Source organism: Amblyomma maculatum, chromosome 2 (genome assembly GCF_055883805.1).
Source record: "Amblyomma maculatum isolate TAMU_Amacu chromosome 2, ASM5588380v1, whole genome shotgun sequence".
Lineage (NCBI taxonomy): Eukaryota > Metazoa > Arthropoda > Arachnida > Ixodida > Ixodidae > Amblyomma > Amblyomma maculatum.
This window is the reverse complement of record NC_139345.1, coordinates 156,225,326-156,246,802: the sequence shown is the minus strand read 5'-3', so window position 1 is coordinate 156,246,802 and position 21,477 is coordinate 156,225,326. Positions and strand designations below refer to the sequence as shown.

General features: G+C 44.4%; 1 protein-coding gene across 1 annotated transcript in view; it reads left to right on the top strand.

The window, feature by feature from the left end:
- SelT (selenoprotein T) overlaps positions 1-19,140 on the top strand; it is a 29,943-nt gene extending 10,803 nt beyond the window's left edge. The window contains exons 3-5 of the mRNA XM_084595425.1: positions 647-734; positions 3,394-3,558; positions 18,731-19,140. Of these exons, the coding sequence (XP_084451551.1) occupies positions 647-734; positions 3,394-3,512 (207 nt within the window). The 3' untranslated portion in view covers positions 3,513-3,558; positions 18,731-19,140. The remainder of the gene's footprint in view (positions 1-646; positions 735-3,393; positions 3,559-18,730) is intronic.
- Positions 19,141-21,477: the final 2,337 nt, after the last annotated feature.

The following is a 21,477-nucleotide window of genomic DNA, read 5'->3' as shown; positions in this document are numbered from 1 at the left end:
CCTGACAATGTCTCCTTGTGGTGCAAACAAATCTTAAAATTACCCCTTCTCTGTGTGTGTGACATCACAGCTAGCATACTCGTTGACATTGACTCTATGTTTGCTGATACTAATAAGAATCTCCTGCTTGCTTTTGGTAATCTTTTTTTGCAAATTATTACTGAAGCAACCAATCTATAAGGGCCTGGGGGGGTTTGTGATGTCACAGTTTATTTGGAAACCAGTTTGGTTTTTTGGTTCTTGCTCTCTTAAATACCTTATCTGGTACCTTGAGAAACATTTTTTTTTTTTTTTTTGTATTAGAGAGAAGGGGCTGTAAGAATTGGGATGTTCTCAGAAAGGCAGCGCAAAAAAAGATGCGGACAAAGACAAGATGACAAGGACGGGCACTCATCCTTGTCCGCGTCTTTTTTGCGCTGCTTTTCTGAGAACTATGTGCCAACACGCCCAACTTGCCACATTAACTGAGCGGGATGTAATTGTCATCAACTATGAATGTTAAAGAAATTGCCGGTGTTTTCCTTCAGACCTGATTTTCACAGACCTCATGCCCTTTCTAAATCATTTTCCCCATATTATCTGTTTTATGGGATTTCGTGTGTGTAAATGTTGCTAATGTATAATCTCTTTTGGATGGCTTTTGCAGCTGTATTCTTGCCTGATGGTGTTCTTTGTGTGTGGAGCCATCGAGAGCAAGCTGGTCTCGACTGGAGCGTTTGAGATCTACTTTAATGGTACGTATGCATGGCCGAAACACAGTATTGTCCTGGAAGGCATTGTTATTTACCTTGTCAGTAGAGTACCCTTTGCAGAGGGCACACATCAATATATTTGCTCCATACCTTTATGATGTGGCATTACTCGTGTCATCAAGTAACACTCTGAATTAAGGAACTGACAAAAATTGACAGTAACCTAGCAGAAATCAAAAGGAGAAAATGGCTGCGGCCAGGCATGTAATGCAAAGGGCAGATGACTGATGGTCTGAATACAGGCAGAAGATGAAATTGAAGACAGGCTACATTTCCCATAACTTGTACACACAGGTCGTGTTTGGGAGCCATTTCCAAATTGCATCGTCTACTAATTTTATCTCACAGTTTATCATGGAATCGCACGTACATTTGTAACAATACACTAGAATAAGCACTACTCTTAGATGAAACAGTGCTCATATAATCACCCCCTGACAGAAAGTGAAGGAATAAATGTGGTAGCTTACCTTGGTATCATTAAAACGTCTCGCCATCCCATCCAGAAAGCTGATAATCTGCGGGCGTGCGCTGCCTTTGTTTTCTCTCATGATGGTAAACTTCCTTTAATCATCTCTGTCAGGAGAACTTGAGAGTAGGTCGTCAGCAATTGCAGCAAGTAATGTTGGGTTGCATGTGTGTACTGTTTGTTCTCTGCGCTCAGCCATGCTTGCTAGAGTCGCAGCAATTGACACTACCGATTCTGTCTGTGCACATGGGTCCAAACCGACATCGACATCTGTCCCGTGTAAGTGACGAGGACCGTCTGCGTCGCCTTCGTGTTCACACAAAGCTTGGTGCACGGATTGCGAAGCCCCAAGTTCATTTGTGTATCGAGCTAATGACATCGAGTGTTGAAAACCTGTAGCATCTGTATTTTTTCCACCAGAAGTGTTTGCACGATTTACCATGGTGCCCCTTCCTTTTTCAACCACTTAGTTCCCCATGCCATAATGCAGTAGAATTACAAAAGGAACATCATAAGGATGCAGAAAAAGTTCATAACAGGATTTTTCATCATCCAAAGCAGACTGGATACTTGTGCAGAAACGATGGAAATGCATTCTCGCATGTCACTGGATTTATTTATGGCCGTGCTACTGCTGCTACAGTTAGTACCTGGAGGGAAAAGGGACTGTGCAATAGTTCATCCACCATGGAGAGGTGCAGCAGTTCTGGGAATATGAATCATTTCTGGCTTGTCTAATATTGGGTGCAAAAATGGATTCATCTGTCACAAGGTGACTCGCCTGGTGGGGAACCTCAAAGAGGTGCTTGGAAAGGTTTCCACACTTTCCTACAGACCAAACTTTTGCTGACGTAACATTTATTGAGGAAGTCGCAACTACTGATTCTACTGTAGGATGCACGTTTCGGCCCACACTAACCAAATGCAAAGCCTCATTTTCCTGGTGTTTCTGTTTTGGTGGATGAAGTGCTTTCTAAAGATCTAGCCTTGGTGAGGGCGCTGCTTTTCCTGCGGGGGAATTTTGAGAAGCTCTATATTAGGGGATATATGGGCAGCATGCAATCGCTGTGTAGCTCTCCTTGGGTCATATGTGATGCTTGCTCACCACTTGAATGTAGGAGGAGAGATTATGCAAACGTGTCCACATTATAGGTCTATGGCTTGCATTTTGGCATGGTGGTGCGCTTATCTCTCATATTGTTTGCGAGAGCAGCAGGCATGATTGGAGGCTCGTCCTGTCATGCTTTTACTCTTTGCCCTGTCTGCTTTCTATGCCATGAGAGACTGTGTTGCTGAATTTTCTAAAGGCAAGGGTCTTGTATTGCCCGTTAGCATTGGAACCTAGCAGCGGTGGCCAGAAAAAGCGGCCTCGAAAAATTGGTGCAACATTATTGGGACAATTACATGGTTGCAGCAATCCTATAGGTAGCCATTGCTGTATATGCACATGACTGTCACTAATCCACATTAATGCACCTCTTAAACCGTCTGAGGCTTTCTAAGAATTTGCCGTTTGTTGCTTCTGTTTGTACTGTTTGGTCAGGATGAGGCGGACAATTTGGAGTCGGACCACATTGTTATATAGTCGCTCAAAATGTAGGTGCTGCTTGAGACGCCAAACTGTCGTGGCCTGTACCTCGCTGCGGTGGCTCAGTGGTTAGAGCACTTGACTGCTGAACCAATAAATGCAAGATCGAATTGTGGCCGTGGCGGCCACTTTTTACCGGAGGCGAAAGGCAAGGCGCCCGTGTGCGGTGCGATGTCAGTGCACGTTAAAGAACCCCAGGTGGTTGAAATTCCCAGAGCCCTCCATTACAGTGGCCCTCACAGGCTGAGTCGCTTTGGGATGTTAAACCTTACAAACCAAACCAAACCAAACCAGTATGTCTGACAGATGCATTAGGCCCAGGCTGTAAATGTTAGCGACCTCTCTCTGGTGAACCTATTACTTTGTCTGATACTGCATTTTTATATGTGCCAGTGATAAATACTATTCTTGACCTGTGTGCATGCAAGACAAAGCTGTAGTGTCTGCTCTGCTCCTCAATATAGCAGCAGGCAAATTGTGTTCTGCTGCCCCCCCCCCCCCCCCCCCCTCCTTTTTTTCTTTCTCTATGCTTTCCCAGCCACATGATAATTTGCGCCGCCCTTCCTTGCATTTCTTGTGTGCAGACGTGCGGGTGTGGTCGAAGATAGAGACGGGCCGCATCCCATCGCCGCCAGAGCTGTTCCAGATCATTGACAACCAGGTGTTCCTCAAGTCTTCAGTCCTTGGGCTGGCTGATAGCTAGCTGCTTGCCCTCAGTGTGCAGTCAAACACACATCCTGTTAACCTAGGTGAGTTTACCTCTATCGCAACCACATGTCACTATTTAGTGTTGCGAGTGTTGTATTTACTTGCTAGTTCATGAGTTGGACAGCTCAGTGCAAGATGTGTCAACCTGATGCATGCCCGTCCTTCGGAGCCTTTCTTGGAAGTTTGGTATTATACGTTAGTTGTATTGCCACGTAAGATGAACTCACACTCCTTTGCATTTGTTGTGAAAAACATATCGACATGATTGCTTGCTCAAACTTTTTACAATAGAAAAGCGTAAAGTGTGACACTGTAAGCACGCATTTAGTCAAACCCACGGGACACGAGTCTTTTGGACCAAAAAATCGCGAAAAGATCACTTTTTAGAAAATGTGATTTGCGAAATCAGTAGCTCTTTTTCTACCTATCTGCTAAGTTTTTCATCTCTAGGATCAGTATTTTAGTCACAATGCCAATTTATATAATCGATGTTGGCCGAATTTGGACCAAGAACTGCCCCCAAAACAGCCATTTTCCTTGAGGCGTAGGTCCCATTTTGTGCGCGGCACCGGAGCCAATTTCATCTCATATGAAATAGCCGCCTTTCGTCTTCTAATTGCCGTGATGCCGGCCGCGCTTGGTTTCGAACCGCGAGGTGCATTCACGGTAAGAATTTGTGAAAAAAATGAAAAGAACTGTTGATTAATCATCTCAAGTGATGCCTTGTCCTGGCTGTGTGCGCTCAGGCCGACGAAAGCTGTGCACCGAACAATCGGGCGTACGAGCCGGAAGTAGGCCTAGCGTGTTCCCCAGCACAGGAGCACCGTGCTCGGGAGACTGCTACTGCCAGCGGTCGCACCCGCTGCGACACAGTGATATTGTAGGCTGCAAACGGGCAGAAAGAGAAGCTCAAAACAGAAAACGCTTGAACTCACGGCAACGAAGCAGCAGTCGGATTGTTTGTGTGATGATGACGGCAGCGCGGCGGATAGTCCGTCTGGCGAGGCGGAGTTCACGATCGTCGGATCTAAACAGTTTGCCGAGATTGGCGAAGTGTAAGCATACGGAGATTGGCGAAGTGTGAAACATACGGTGGCGATATTGGCATTTAAAAAAGTGAACGGGGATAAGAAATCATCGTTAAACTTATTCTCCAATGCGTAAACTGCGGGACACGTCTTCGTAGAGTTCGCCGCGCGTTTGCGCCGATCGGACCTCGTTCATAGCCCTTAGTGAATGCTCAATCTCAATCTCAACTAGCTCAATCTCAAGCACTTAGTGAATGCACTTGCTTCCAGTGCAATGTACAGCACTGGGAAGCAGCAAACAGCTCCAAATTACATTTCTTTTCCGCAATAAACGTTCCTCACCGCGGTCTTGATGCGAGGACGTAGCAAAACGACGTACATAAAAAAAAAACAGAGAACGCTGCCTGCATGTGACTCTCGCAGCCAAAAAAGTGACAACTGAATGTGCTGCAGCTGCAAATCAAAATGAAAGAGGCGACACTTGGACGTTGGAAAGCAAAGAGACTACATTCCTGGAGGTTTATAGCCATTTTAAATTGTAAATGTGTGCATTGCACCAGTGAATGTCTGAATAATGCCCTGTTTCTTTTTTGCTCTTTTCTCAAAACATGCATTGTCGACCACATGCAGTTTTGCGGCCTTAATATCTCGGCACCTATTGCAGATAGAATAATAGTTTCTTTCTCAGCATGAAGCCAAATATGTGGAGCACACAATGTTGCAAGTAGATTTTTTAATTTCTTGTTCAAAATTTTTAAAATGGTTTTTTTTTTTGTGACCATTATATGCTATATTTTGACCTTTGAACTTTGTTATGCAATAAAACAAGAAATACTTGCTTAACCAAAAAACTGCTTGCAAAATTGTGTTCCTCATTCTTTCTAGTGTCCAGCAATGTGTTCATCTGAAGTTTTTCTTCAGTGATCACTTTGTAATTGTTCTTGTAAGAATTAGACTAATTTGTGTAAGTATCTCATGAAATAATTAGATCACAAAATAATTAATTGCAGTTTTGGAGTCTGCACAAAGAACTACACAAACCTATCAAGTTGCATCAATTTTGATTGGTAAATAACGAAAATAGTTTTAAGACCAGTGTCCCCCTTTAAATAATCCCGTTTCTTTTTTGCTCAATTTTCTCAAAGTACGCATTGTCGACCACTTGCCGTATTGCGGCCTTAATATCTCGGTACCTGTTGCAGATAGAGTAATAATTTTTTTTTAGCATGAAGCCAAATACGTGGAGCACACAATGTTGCAAGTAGATGTTTTAATTTCTTGTTCAAATTTTTAAAATGGCTTTTTTTGGTGACCATTATAGAGCAATATTTTGACCTTTGAACTTTGTTATGCAATATAACAAAAAATAATTGCTCAATCAAAAAACTGCTTGCAACGTTGTGTTCTTCATTCTTTCTAGTGTACAGCAGTATGTTCATCTGAAGTTTTTCTTAAGTGGTCATTTTGTAATTGTTCTTGTAAGAATTAAACTTATTAGTGCAACTATCAAATGAAGTAATTGAATCATAAAAGAATGATTGCAGATTTGGAATCTGCACAGAAAACTGCACAAACCCACCAAGTTGCATCAATTTTCATTGGTGAATAAGGAAAGTTTTAAGACCAGTGTCCCCCCTTAAGAGTGCAAATTCTTGGATAGGGTGAACATGTGAAGAATATTCATTTGCTTTCCCTAGGCTCAGTATTAAAAAAAAATAATTAAGACAAAGTGCTTCGCACATTTGATCTGTTAAAAATTAACTGGGGCTTCGCTTTGGTTAAGCCTGGTAGGTTGCGAAAGCAGTGCGGCGACCTGGCACAATCTTCCTCCTTGTCCATAATGTCTGTCTAACGAGGAGCAGCGCGCCTCTTTTATACCATCACTCAAAGTGGAAGCGCAGCGCCTCTAGCGGGAGAACCGCCGGCCGGCGTGGCATGATACGGAATGGACCTGGTAGCCCATCTCTCGCAGCTGGTTTGACATCCATAGGTCCACGGTTGACGCTTAAAGGTCAAATGTGGCACGGTCCAGGATTATGCGAAAGGCCGTTCATGGGCATAATATTGCTTTCGCAATAATGTTAACTTTTGGGATAACTGTGCACCGTGGAGACTCTGCCAACAGTACTCTCGAAGCATCTGTGCTGTCAAGGCAAGCAGGAAGTGGAATGATTACTTGAGGGAAGGTGTTCCCCTGCAAGAACCCGTATGGACATGCACTTTGCAGAAGCAGAGGGAAGCTTTCTTGTGGAAAATGACTTCAGAAGGGGGGTTCGTCCTGTTGGAGGTAGTGTATCGTCACGCCTGCCGGTGCATAGCGCACAGCTCTGACATATCTAGATCATGCACATACAGTTGAATCTCAACGTAACGAAGTCTGACTTGCAGCCGAAAATTTAGTTAAATTGTGAATTTCGTTTTGTCGAGATTCCCATGTTTTAGCAACCCATATAAAGTAACAGGTTCGGGGAACGCTGCTAGTAGTGGGAACTTGTTATGAGCAAGAAATTCTGGTAATAATAGCGCTGACAAGGGTGCCAGATGCTATTTTTTGTATAAGGAGCATAATGAGTGATAGCAAATGGATGCGAACCCATAATTTTTCTTCGTTTGCGCAAAGCAAAGAGCAGGCTCAGCATCTAGTACTCAAAGCCACTACCATATGTCACCACTGGTATCATCATCATCATCATCTAACTTTTGCTAACGGGGTTTGGAGTCTCTAGACTAGCTGATCTTAGGGCTGGAACGGGGATGCTGTCCTATGTTCGCATGACGCCAGCGCGGCCAGTGTTAACATTGAGTGTGGCTACCTTGGGTGCTGCAATTTTTTGCTCAGGCCTCGTGTATGCTTACTGTATTTACTCGCATAATGAACTCACTATCATAATTAACTCACCTCCCACTTTTGCCACTGAGAACTTGAAAAAAAAAAGTAATAAAAAGTGCTAGTTAACAGGTTCCTCCGTTTCTTCGTTTCGCGCCATTGCAGTTCACAGTATATTTCTTAACAGGATATCAAGCTGCTGCGCTGCGAGCGTTTCGTGGTGTATCTCTTAGCATAGCTCTAGTGGTGGGGAGGGTGTGGGGGCAAACATGGCCGACTGCCAGTGGCCTTGACTGGAGTGCTGGTGGTGGCTTGCTGGTTCGTCTGGTTGCGCAAGCCTGGTTTTCAGTGTGTTCGCTTTAACGCACGATGATTGGGGTAGATGCCGTCCGCCGCCACAGCATCGTCAGAATATTTTTATTTATTTATTTGAAATACCCTAAAGGCAGAGTAAGGCATTACATAGAGGGGATGTGGAAGCAAATCAGGGTAGAACAAAAGCAGGATAACAGATGATGTTATGGTGGTATGTGAAGGAAGTATATAACTAGTCATACCTGTGATATGTGTTATAAGCCTTTTGAAGTGGATGCTGTGTGATCGTGACTGATTGCGCTTTCTTTGATGATTGATGGGTGGAAGGATGGATGACTCTCGTAAAGAAAGTCTTGCCAACTTTTTTTTGCATATCGAACTCTCCTCAAAGTGGCGTCGATTTTTCTTGATAAAGTGGGTTCATTACACGAGTAAATATGGTATTTCCATCTAGCGCCGTGCCATTCAGACTGGCCAGTGACATCATGGCGTGACACATCCTGAATTTTCGCGGGTTTTGTATGCACAGGACAGATGGTGCAGTGGTACGCCCCTATCATCATCATCCTCATTTTGTTTCGCTGACAAGTTCCAGACTGCAAGAAAATTGGCATATGAATGGGCGAATGCAAATACATTGTGTCTCAGTTAAAGTTTTAATTCTCATCTGGTTGTGGTACATGCATGCGATGCGCGAGGCTTTCCTTAAATAAAAAGTGCAGCATAAAATTACTTTTTTAAATTACAAAAAAATATACATGGCTTTCACTAGGGCAAAGATTGGGAAATAAAAAAAAAAAACTGTATATTGCGAGTTTTATTACATTGAGGTTCGCCATATCGAAGTTCGGCTGAATCACATGCCACGTGTGAGAAATATTTGTAGCACCAAACAGTTTCGCTGACTGAAAGATGTGTGGTGTATCTGATCGTATTCTCAGTGCCACCGTTTCTAACACTTACTCAAAAAAATGGTGTGTCGCAAGGATGCATTCTAATTTCTACATTCTCTGTAGCTAACATGAATTCCACAGCGAAAATAATGTCAAAGTCCATCGTGCATTCAGTGTATGTAGATGACCTGCACATCCTCTTGCATACCAATACGCGAGAGGCAGATTCAGCTTACGTTAAAGAAACTGGTGACATGGCCAGATAGGTTGCTGTTTTGTTCTTGCTTAGGCTATGTCTGCACATCAATCCCACGCTCTGTCTAAATGAAGTCATGCTACTCGTAAAGCTTGAACACATAATATCTGATAAGAAACACATCTTGCCTCACATAAACAAGTTCGAAAAAGGTTTCAAAATCTTTCAGTATACTCAAAGGGCTTTTGCGAAAATACTGGGGCCTTACAGGACATGCCTTTTACATATTTATTTCTATATGGTATGGTCTGCTTTAGATTATGGCAGTATAGTGTACGGGATCGCAAGCCCCTCTTATCCGAAATGATTAGACCCAATACATAACCTGGACTTGCGTTTCTTAACTGGTGCATACAGAACATCTCCCACGAGCAGTCTCTACATGGAAACAAATGTACCTTCCCTCGAATACAGGGGAACCATTCTTACATGCTCATATGGCCCGAAAATACGGTCCTTACCAAAACATCTACGCTACCCGTAGTGACAAAATTTGCATCTGAAATAATGCTCTAAATTAAGCCACAGTCATCCAGACCTTTATTTTTCTGCTTAGAGGAAAAATGCCACAGTTCAAGAGTACTGGACAGCTTCCGAGACAAGATGCACTGCCAGACTGTTACCGTTTTCCTTATATATGCGACATCTGAATAACTTGCTTTCAGCAAAAGCTATCATACCGCCACAGGAACACATATTGCAAGAGTCCTTGGCTTCAAACAAAGAATACGAAAAGAACAGAGCTTTTTATACAGATGGTTCTAAGACAGCGCATTGGGTATGAAGAGCTGTAGTGCAAGGTAAAGACAAATGAGAAAAAGCAGTATGACTGCCTAAGTGTGCATCCATTTTCACTCCTGAATGTTACGCCATTTATATGGCAGTAGAAACAGTAATCAAGAGGACCATTAAAGAAAGCATAATATACATTGATTCTCTCAGTCTATGTAATCACAGCGCTACGCTCTCGTTATGCTGTAACGACCTTGGTACAACGCACTGTACAGGGGTGGAAGTGCTGTTTTATTCTCTTCATTCTACTGCAGACCGCATTTCCTGCTCCATCTTGCTCCAAAACAGAGTATTGAAAGCTAAACATTTTGACAGATTTGCCTGTCTGGTTGGGTTGATAACTAAGTGAAACTTGAAATTTCTCCAACTCTCACTTTTTTAATTTTACAAAACCTGACATTTCGGAGTCTGCTCGTCTCTTTCTTCAAGGGTGCATGACGCGGGCCTTGGTGCAGCTATAAGTAAAGGAACGGTCGAGGGGGAGAAGAAGATGGGGGAGGAGGTTAGATGGGCATGAAAGAAATGGGAAGGAACAAGGACGGGGGGGGTTAAGACCTAAGATGAGTCACAGTGCCGCAGGTGCAGGGGTGCCCGCTGGTGTCTTACTTCTTTTCTACTGTGCAGTGGCCAGGAAGGAGCGAGGACCTTGTAAGTACAGCAGGAAGGTTGCCTATTGTCCAGTTGATATTGCTTGCGGTCGACTGTATGTGCCTTGACTCAAGAAGGCATTTTTTCCGATAATTGGCCTCTGTCTTCAGGATGAACGTTTCTTCGAAATTTATTCTGTGGTCCGACTCTTCTGAATGTTCAGCTACGGGGTTGCGTTCTCTGGAGAAGTTTTGATACATCATTCTTGTGGTGCCGAAAGAACCCCGTAGCTGAGCATTCAGAAGATTCCAACCACGGAATAAATTTCGAAGAAATGTTCATCCTGGAGACCGCGACCAATTATTGGAAAAGACGCCTTCTTTAGTCATGGCACATATAGTCGACCGCAAACAATATCCACCGGCCAATAGGCAACCTTCCTGTTGTACTTCAATGTCCTTCCTGGCCACTTCACAGAAGAAATAAGACACCAGCGGGCACCCCTTGCACCTTTGGCACCGTGACCCATCTTAAGTCTTAATCCCTGCCCTCCCCCTCTCTTCTCCTCCCCTTTGACCGTTCCTTTGCTGATAGTTGCGCCAAGCCCCGCGTCATGCACCCTTGACAAAAAAAAACCGAGCCGGCTCCGAAATGTCGGGTTTCGTAAAATTAAAAAAAAAGTGATGGTTGGAGAAATTGGAGATGGTTGCAGTCGTGGCCGAGTGGTTTGGGCGCCCGTTTCAGCTGCGGGAGGTGGTCAGTTCGAAACCCGCCGCCGGACATCGACCGGTAAAATTGGGTACAAGCGTCCCCCGGCCCGGCCCGGCGCCCGGCTCCTTCAGGGGTGTGCGTTTGGAAGAGGCTCTGCTAATCCTGCTGGGCTCCTTCGAGGGCTTAAAGTTTCGAACAACCAATGGCCTGCAAAGGCCGGGCTGACAGAAAAAAAAAGGGCCACATAATGGGTTTTTGCCGCACAAGGCAGACTTGTGTCTGATGGCGGAACTGATCACTGCCACATCGGACTATTTGAGACCTATGATCCCTTTCCCAAATATTTCACCCCAACGAGCCGAGCACCAGGCCGGGGGAAAGCTTGTACTCATTGAAAAGCCGGTGGGTACTTGACGGCACCAGGGATCGAACCTGGTACCTCTTGATCACGAGTTGGATGCTCTACCACAAGGCCACGCTTCGGTTTCTGTCGGCCTGCTTTTGCAGGCCATTAGTTGTTCGAAACTACAAGCTCTCGAAGGAGCACAGCAGGATTAGCAGAGTCTCTTCCAAACGCGCACCCCTGAAGTAGCCGGGCGCCAGGTCGGGGGACGCTTGTACCTAATTTTACCGGTGGGTGTCCGGTGGCGGGTTTCGAACTGACCACCTCCCGCAGCCGAGACTGGCGCCCAAACCACTCGGCCACAACTGCGGTTTCACTTAGAACAGAGTATTGCTCCAAAACTGCTTCAAACCGGCTTCCTTGGTGTTTTCCAGTCAAATATAGCAGAACGTGGGTTTTTTCCACACTGTCGGCCATTTCATTGCCTGTAAAAAATGCGATCTGGTCCAGTCTGATAAAAGTGACCGCGAGATGCGCAGCAAGCCAGTGGCATGTTGAGTTGTGCATCCAGAAAATCATAGCGGCATAGCGGCATACTAACGGTATGCATCTTGCATGGGGCCTAATACAAATAAAGTTTTCGTAAACTAGCGAATTATGGAGCATAATAAATATTTGTTTGCAGGTATTTAAAATTGGCCACAAGGGATTGGAGGGAATTAATTGCTAAAAAATACTCTCTATGCACGTCCTCCCAGCCATTTGAATGGCCGATGAAGAGACAAGTGCAGAGAACTGAACCGATACCATGTACTACAGCGAGCCATTAGGAAATTCTTCCGGCTACAAAGAAGCGCAGAAGTTGTTGCTGTGAAAACGAGGAGGCACTTTGCCATTGAGCCTCTTTGTCAATAACAGGCATGTCAAGCCTACTTCAGACAAAAGCATACTTGAAGAAATTTGGGGATAATGCACGGATGATGTCTCTATCAATCTTGTCAAAGGGGCTGGGAAACCGTACAGTGCCCATCACGAACGTGCTGAAATGAAGGAAGTCCCAGCATTGTTCATCTGAAAACATGAAGAGCCCCTGGCAGGAGCGTGAAGTAAAGAATCTGAAGAGGTAAAAACAAGCCACCCTTCAGGTTACCCTTTGCTCTCTAAAGGCACTAATGACCAGTGCCCAGGAATTTATCTGCACAGGCGTAGGTTCAGAAAAGATATGCACAAAATAGAGAGCATATATGTGCTGCTCATTGACATAAATTCCTAACTAGTGGCAGTGATTGAGAACGTAAAAATGGTAGACTGCACATTTGAACCTGTGAAGTTAAAATAGGCAAAAACATTTAGTCGCACATAGTGTTCAGTCATGAAGTGCAGAAAAAAGCATAGCATTGTTTCTGCCAGGCAGTTCGGAATTGTTGCTTAGGTCAGCTTTTTTATTTTAGACGCCTGTAGTACACATTTTGTCTGTCTTGTCTTGTCAGAGATGCCTGCATAGTCAGCAAAGCAATGATTGTTGGATCAAAAGGAAGAACGAAGGAATAAAAAGGAAAGCTGACCTGGGTTTCTTGTATGTTAGGAATAGAAAATTGCAGTTATCAGAGGCCTGCTTCAAATTATATAAATGACAATGCTCCAATACTCATTTTACTGCTCCAAAGCTGCTCCAGAATGGCATTATTACTGCTCCCTGAGCTGCTCCAAAATAATACATAACATAATGTATAGCAGCCAAAACACAAGGACATGAAACAAAGTTCACCCGGCTGGGGTGGTGCAGTGGTAGGGCGCTAGGCTACTATGCCCAAGGATGCGGGATCGAATCCCGGCCTCGGCAGCTGCTTTTCGATGGAGACGAAAAGCAAGGCACCCGTGTGCAATGTGATGTCAGTGCACGGTAAAGAATCCCAGGTGGTCGAAATTTCTGGAGCCCTCCACTATGACTTCTCTCATAGGCTTAGTCGCTTTGGGATGTTAAACCTGTGAAACCAAACCAAACCAAGCTAAACCAAACCAAACTGAAACCAAGTTCTGCTAGATACCTAGCCGCGTAGGTATCAATGGCAGAGGTCTGGTACATGGGCTGCAGCTGCCCAAAATGCATGAATTCAGAAAGTAACTATACCACATAAGGATGCCATAAAATCGATGCAAAGATAACTGAGAGTGCGTTGCCAGTGCACGTCCCCCTCAGATCCCCAGGTGGTCGAAATTATTCCAGAGCCCTGCACTATGGCACCCCTTCTTCTCTTTTTGTTTTCATTCCAAACTTCCTCCCTTTCCTTATGGCGCAGTTCAGGTGTCCAAAGTACAAGTGTGACAGGTACTGGTGGCCTGTCTTTTCGCTTGTTTCGCTGGGGTTTCTACGGGCGTGCCTGGGACAGCCCTTGATTTTGACACATAGGCGTGTTCGGCTGCTTGAAGCAATATTTTTTTGGTTGGAGGTATGTACCTTTATATTTCTACCCATTTTGTGGGTCATAATTCTACTCGGGGCCGCATGAATGATTTCTTAACCGGTATGCAACTTTGAGATTTACGGGTTAGTTGGGTAAAATAATATCTGTTTAAAGCACTCGAGTGCACGCCGTGCAAAAGGCATTCAAAGGAGTGCAAGAGGACTAGATTAGCCTCCACAGCTGCCAACATGCACAAGTTGCCCGAAGCTATCTGGATAGAAAAGGAATGCGGACACCGTGGAGCGCCTACGAGCTTCACTTCCATGTTTCTTTTCGTCGCATTTCTATCCGCCTGGTAGAAGAGCGACGAGAAGAAATTGGAATAGAAAAGCTCACTATTCGAATAACACGCTAACCATGTCAGTTATAATACGGACGGCTCTAGGGCTTTTTTGCTGCCTCCTAGACATAAACATAATGACAAGATATTTGAACCGCAGAGCTCATCGGCGCGCCAATGTGTCTGCTTTTCTATTTTTATTACGTAGTAAAACATTATGGCACTATTTCAAGCAAGGATGCTACAATCGATTATTTTACTTGTATATTGAATGTGTAACTAGAGAAAGCTTTGTAGTCCGTAGTTCTTTTAGTTCTTTATTTACAAGAAAAGACGTACGTGTGAGGCATATAAGCAGGTAGCTGATATCGTGTAAGGCATCCGGCACCATTCCACTTGAAAGCTTAAAACTTAAAGTGCATGGAAACTAGTATCAAAACAAACAACTACAACCAGCACTGCAAGTCTTTATTCTCACTTGGCAGACGCACGTACACACGGTGGCCAGCTTGGGCCGTATCGATTATCGGCGAGCACACTCCGTCGGCTCAAAGTTACTCCACAGCTGTTTGGCTTTGCGTTACTGAGAGCACCACTGGACATATGAAGCCTCGCCGCATATGCCGTCATTCGACTGTTCGATAGCTAGCTAGCTGTTTGTAACAGCTGGGTTTATTTTTTTCAGCTACCACAATAGCGTATAGTGGCTTACGCAGACTTTCTCAAATTGCGCGACTTTTTTTTTTTTCGACTGTCTTTACCTGCTGAAATGTTGCGACCTCACTGCAACAAAGTAATTTGGGGGATGTGCTGTCATATTTACTTTATGCTCAGCTCATGAAAATACCACGCGATTCGTCAATAGGTAAGCATTAAGCTTACAGCATATATTCGGGAAACTGCTTCTACCTTCTCCAGCATTTTAACATTTTAAAAATACGAGCAGCCGGGTTGAGCAGCTGGCCTTCTCGCTTGAGGTATGCAAGAGCAGCTTCCTGTAGCGAAATGCACGAAAGGCAGATATTGGGTCAGAGCATGTGTGTCTCTGCGGTCGCAATCTAAAGTGACTGCATTAGATGTCTCGCATATCGTTGTACATATGTAAGCTGAGCTACCCATCGCCTGTGAGGCATTGCTATCGGTGGCATGATGACATGACGCTGCTATTTGTTTGGCCACATGAAGCAGTAATCCGTTCACAGCACATTCAAAGTGCGCTTTGTGGCGGCGAGCGCAGACAACGCTCCTCTCACCTTCCTCGAAACAGTAACAAAGCCTCTGCTTGCTCAGAAATTAATGTAGAAATAACAGGGTGCGCACAGGTGCTTGAAAACCTTGAATACCATTGAATTACGGAAGTCTGTTTTCAAGGCCCTTAAAAACCTTGAATTTATGACTGGTCCTTGAAGATTCTTGAATTCCTTGAATACTAAATTTGAACTGATGTTTTTCGTCATGAAAACGTTTTTGTTGCTAAAATGTTATTCTTGACTGAGTTCTGAATGAACTGCGGGGAAGGAAACGTATCGATTTTTAGCCTACTTAGCGCATTCTCGTTAGGCGGCTGGCAACACTGCAGTGGGCACGCGGCTGCATCGTCCCATCGCTATCGCATCGCCATCACTCACCGAGCCCAATGTTTTTAGATAGGTTTACTGAGCCGTGCGGCCGTGTCTACGCTGGCGTTGCCCTAGTGCTTGCATTTTTGGAATGAGCGTGGCTTCTGCCTGTCAGCGCACGTGATATTTTCATATGTGACACAATGCCCGGAAAGAGCAAGTTTCAGGCTACGTGGCTCCACCATGACGAATACAAGCAGTGGATTGCGCCTGATACAACGAGTCCGCATCGGGCTAAGTGCAAGCTTTGCGGTAAAACTGTGGATGTGACTGCCATGGGTGAATCCGCTTTAAAAAGTCACATAAAAAGCGGCAAGCATATTGGCGCAATGAAGGTAGCGCAAGGGAGCGCGTTGAAAAGGTACCTGACGCCGGTCGCAGTAGAGCAGTCTACTAGCGCGTGTTCCTCGCGTGTTCCTGTCTGCCAAAGGGATAGTGGGTCTGCTGAAGATCGACATTGATAGTGCTGAGAACCATGTTCCACTTGAAAAGGTGGATATAGGCTACAAAGCAGAGCAAGTTCTCAAGAATTCTAAAGTGAGCTCAAAGGACGTGTTTCAATTCCGGATGGAAGGTAAACAGTTTTTGATCAGTGCCACAAAGAAAGTTCTAGACAGAAGCCCCCTGAAGTTTGCATTTGTTAGGGGCCTTTCTTCACTAGACCCACGACAGATGTGCTCGAAGCCAGAGGAATGCCTTGCAGGTTTCAGAAAAGTGTTGGACACCTTCATCACTGCAGGTAGAATGGCTGATCACCTTCGAGACACGGTGCTGGCCGAGTACACGGAGCTCCTGCACGAGCAGAAACATCAGCTTAGACAATTTGACAAGTGCGCTGACAGACTGGATGAATTTTACCCTGATCTCTTGAAGTTCAGTTCAACCTACTCGAAGTTGTGGAGCATTGTGGAACTTCTGCTTGTCCTCAGTCATGGCCAGGCAACTGTCGAGCGTGGATTCAGTGTAAACCGACAGGTGTGCGTTGAGAATCTGAAGGACCTTTCATATGTTTCACAACGGATTGTGTGCGATGCGGTTGAGAAAGCAGGTGGTGTTCTAAACATTCCAATCACCAAGGAACTGAGGATCGCTGTTTCGGCTGCAAGGCAAAAGTATGGAGCATACTTGGAAGCCCAGAAAAAGCAGGACCTTGAAGCTTCAAAGCAGAGAAAAAAGCACTGAATTGAGGAAGAGCTTGACGCAATGAAAAGAGAGAAAAAGAAGCTGGAATTGACAATTGATGATCTCATGGCATCTGCAAATGCCTATGCTGATAAAGCAGAGGCAGAAAACAATGTGATACACATTGTAAAGTCCAATAGCCTCAGAAAGACGGCCAAAGACAAGAGTGAGGAGCTACACGCCATCAAGCTCCAAATTCAACAAAAGCTGCTGCAGCTCCCCTGAAGTAGCCCTGAGGAGCTGCTTCCTAAGGAGTTTTTTGTTTTGTGCAGTTGAAGCAGTGGACAATATTTTGTGAGGGTATAGGAAATAACCAACAATTTTATAAAACTAATTTTTTACTTTTCTGCGGGATATGACCAAACTTTCACTGTGATATTTTATGAAGCTATATTTAATTTTTTTCTGTGCAATAGAAGCAAATCTGCGTAGTGATGTTTTTTTTCTTTGTGGAATAAATATTTCAGACATTTTGAGAGCACTGTTTGAAGATCTTTGACATGGAAAAAAAAATTAAGCCCTCGAAGGGGGCCTTGAAAATCCTCCTATGGGGGCTTGAAATTCCTTGAATATCCTTGAATATTTTTCTTTGCCACCTGTACGAACCCTGAAATAACAAAAATAAGAATGCGTCGATGTTATGGTGCTTTAGTGCTGATAGGGGAAAATTATCGGCGCGTGTGCCGCTGCTCCACAGGCACGTCAGCAGAATCGACGGTGAGGATGGTCCCCAAAACGTGTTTCCCCTAGCGGCGGCCCTTTCTTTCGGTCACACTAAGCGGCCGCTTTCTCTCTGCAGCGCGGTCGCACCGTCGAAGCACCTCTCTTACACCGTGGTTCTCATGTAACTAATACTTGCATGTACCCTGCCTTCTCACATGCACTTTTGGGTTCACTTCCAATATAATGAACTGATTGCCGCAGTGGCTTCAAATTGGTCTTAAAAGAGTACGGACTGAATCTTTGCTTTCATGTTTTTTTCTTTTAATGGTGGGTTAGACATTTGTATACGCTTTTGAACATGTAGTGTTCAACTACCACCAATATATAATTTGTGTTTGAACGCTTTTATTGATGCTCTTGGTTTAATCAACTCAACAATGACTGTGAAGTTGGTATTTAAGTCACGTGAGACATGAGAACGACGGCAGTAGAACTGCTGATATAGTACTTTTTTGTCATTACAGTCGTTGAGGCAGCCCAACTTATGTCTTTAGTGAATTACAACTATGTATCTATGATTATATTGCAGTTTTCTTTGGCCTTATATGACATAAACATCGGCTACACATCAGAGTCATCATTCAGATGATGAAATCGAAATCAAAGCAGCATCAGGCACCATCAATAATAAATTATTTAGTGGCCATAGGAAAATACCTTGCAGTGATTCACACATTCTAATGTCGAACACATCACTTAAAAGAAGAAAGCACCAATTATGGTTTGATGTCTATAGTCCTTCCAGGGAAATCTACTGGTTTGTTATGATTGACTTCGACCACTCCTACTCACTAACCACTCCCATAACCTGCACAAATTTTTCTTTGCATAGCAGCAGCATCTTGTTTCCTTGAATCAAAGCAATAATTTTAGGTAGGAACACATAAGTGCAAATTCACTTTGAATGCAGGATAACAGGGCTTAAAGAAAAAGGAAGTCACAGTTAAAACGGCAGCATTTTGTGCTGCAGCACAGCACAGAAGTGCAAGGAAGAAATTGTTGCATTGTCACTGCAGCTCTTTCTTTGAGGTCGGAGATACTCCTTGATGCTTGAGACCTCACTCGAGACTGTTTCATTTTACTTTTGCAAACTTCGCAAAATGTAAGCAACGTCTAATGGCAGTGTTAGAGAGGGCAATCTTATGTGGCCCACTGCCCTAATATATGCTGAATGCATTTTTTTTTTGGCAGATTCAAGGCCAGCTTTGCCGTCGGACAGCGGCCGAGCCAGGCGCCATGCCGGGAACTTCTCGTCGCCGACGCTCCTATGAAGCCGACCGCAGAAAGCAACCACGTTGCCCGCAGCCGGCGGATGTTTCCCTTCTGGCGTCGAACGACAGGAGCCACCCGGCCGACGCTTGACTGCGGCCCCCGCACGACGACAAAGCAGCCTCACCTTTCCCATGTCATCAGCCAACTTGCCCCCCTTTCCCCTCCTCCCTCTCATCCCCCGATGAATGTGCCTCCTTCTGGGGCCGTCAGAGTGTAAAGGACAGTGAGCACACATCGTGTTTCGAATGTTGCAGATCACTAGCTTTCCATCTTGTTTTTGATTGTTGCCATACTTGTTTCTTTTTTTGCAATAAAAGGATAATCTCAGAGGGCTTCTATTGTTGTACCTTGTCTTAACACGTCAGTCTTACAGCGCTATATCATAGTGGGATGGTGTCTGCAACCACGGCCTGGCAAGAAGTGAAGTTGGCAGCATTTGTGATGGTCAACATCATATATATATTATATTAGGTAGAAGAAAGTAGACAGATGCATAAATGTGTCTGCAAGAAATGTCTACTGTCCTATTTCCAATAGAAACAATACTCCTTAGCAATATATGTAGCATGAACCAAGGGTTAAAAAATTAAATATTTCAGATAGCCCAGGAAAATTAGTTGTATACAGCTGCCAGCTGTCTTGCGCACCAAATTCATAACTAATTAGGTTAATTTTCCTAGCTACAAATGTGATTTGCAAAGTTGAAAGCATCTCCAGAAACCTACCACCATTCCATTTATTTACTGTAAAGGAATTCTCACGTGCATCTTTTTTCCGAGCTCCGATAGTAAACGCAGATCCGGACCATGAAAAGGAAATAAGATTAGGATGGAGCGCATTTGGCAAGCACTCGCAGATTATGACTAGCAGCTTACCGGTATCGCTCAAGAGGAAAGTATAGAACAGTTGCATCTTACCTTACTCACCTATGGGGCTGAAAAGTGGAGGCTAACCAAAAGGGTTCTACTTGAGTTGAGGACAACGCAGAGAGCTGTGGAACGAAAAATGGTAGGGGTTATGTAACATAGATAGGAAGCGTGCAGAGTGGGTCAGAGAAATAACTCATTACTGACATTCTAGTTGAAATTAAGAAGAAATGGGCATGGGCAGGACGTGCGAAGAGAGGATAACCGATAGTTGATTAGGGTAACAAACTGGGTTCCAAGAGAAGGAAAGGAAAGCGTCGCAGGGGGCAGCAGAAAGTTAGGTGGGCGGATAGGTTAAGAAGTTCGCAGGGGTGAAGTGGATGCAGCTAGCACAGAACCGGGTTAATTGGAGAAATATGGGAGAGGCCTTTGCCCTGCAGTGGGTATAGTCAGGCTGATGATGACGACTCAAACCGCGCGCCAATCCCTTCCTATGCCCCTTTTTCGGCTCTACTTCCGGTTGCTGATGTCACCCTAATTGACTTTTAATTACCTATTTATTGTCTGGTACTTTGAAATTGTGTGCCAATCCCTTCCTATGCCCTTGTTTGGCTCGACTTCAGGTTGCGTGACGTCAGCTTAACTGACTGATTTAATTAACTATTTAGTATTTGATGCATCTCGACATCACCCTAATTGACCGACTTAACATTCGAATGTGGCGCCAAGCCATTTGCCGATGAGACCATTTTCGCGTTTACTTTTAAATTTTTGCCTGTAATAACCTAATTAACTTATTGGCCTAATTAATTTTTCAGACACATTACGTCACTCTCTATCGATTGACACCACTCATTAACCTCTACCAGAGTGGGCCTAGCGCGAGCGCTCCTAGCCACGCCACTGCCCGCTTCTATATCGGCTGGTCATGGGCGTGGCGCAGTTCAATCATTGATTTCAATAAAATTTAAAAATTGCAAAGATGTTGGGCCAATAGCCGAAGCTAGTTTAGGCCCATACATGCATATACATATTAGTGGAGACACGCTAAAGGACTTGTAACAAATGTTTTCAGGCTTATTATACACACGCAAACGTAACAATCAATGATCACAGAGAATGAAGTACAAAAACAAAAAATACATAACAGCATAGAAATGAAAAGCTGGCATTCACATGCACAAATTATTTTATGCGACTTGCATAATTGCGAGATCACGGAATACCGAGGAAAATGAATACAACCAAGACATACACATTTGTTAGTGCCAGAAATGGAAGCATTTATCTTTTTTATTTAGTGTTATAATAATATAATTCTGTCAAAATAAGATCTTTTGATAAAAAATAAAGTTATTTGCCATTTTAATTTCAAGTGGAATATTATTCCATTCTGGGGATCAGAGGGATGGAGGTTCAATTCCCGGTGGCGATTAATGAGGTAGGCTAGCTGCAAGACTTGCATGCCAATGCGTAGTTCCGAAACTGCTGGGATCGGGAGACTGGCGGTCGGGGCTTCTGCAAGCCGCAGTTGTGCCGCGGTTACCGCGGCCTCTCGACACAAGTGCTACTGTACAGGCCGCAGGCTCCATCTTCGCCGACCTGACACCCGAAAAGTTGCGTCGGCGTAAGGCTCAAAGCCCACGATGTAACCATGTTTTAACAGTAGCGAGTATATTCTAGTTCACTATAGCAGCGACGCTGGAACCTAGGACGTCGGCCATATTAAAAAAACCCGTGTGAGCGTAGAGTAGGGCACAATTAGAACCTCTAAAATTCACCGAGCTCGGTCAACGGGTC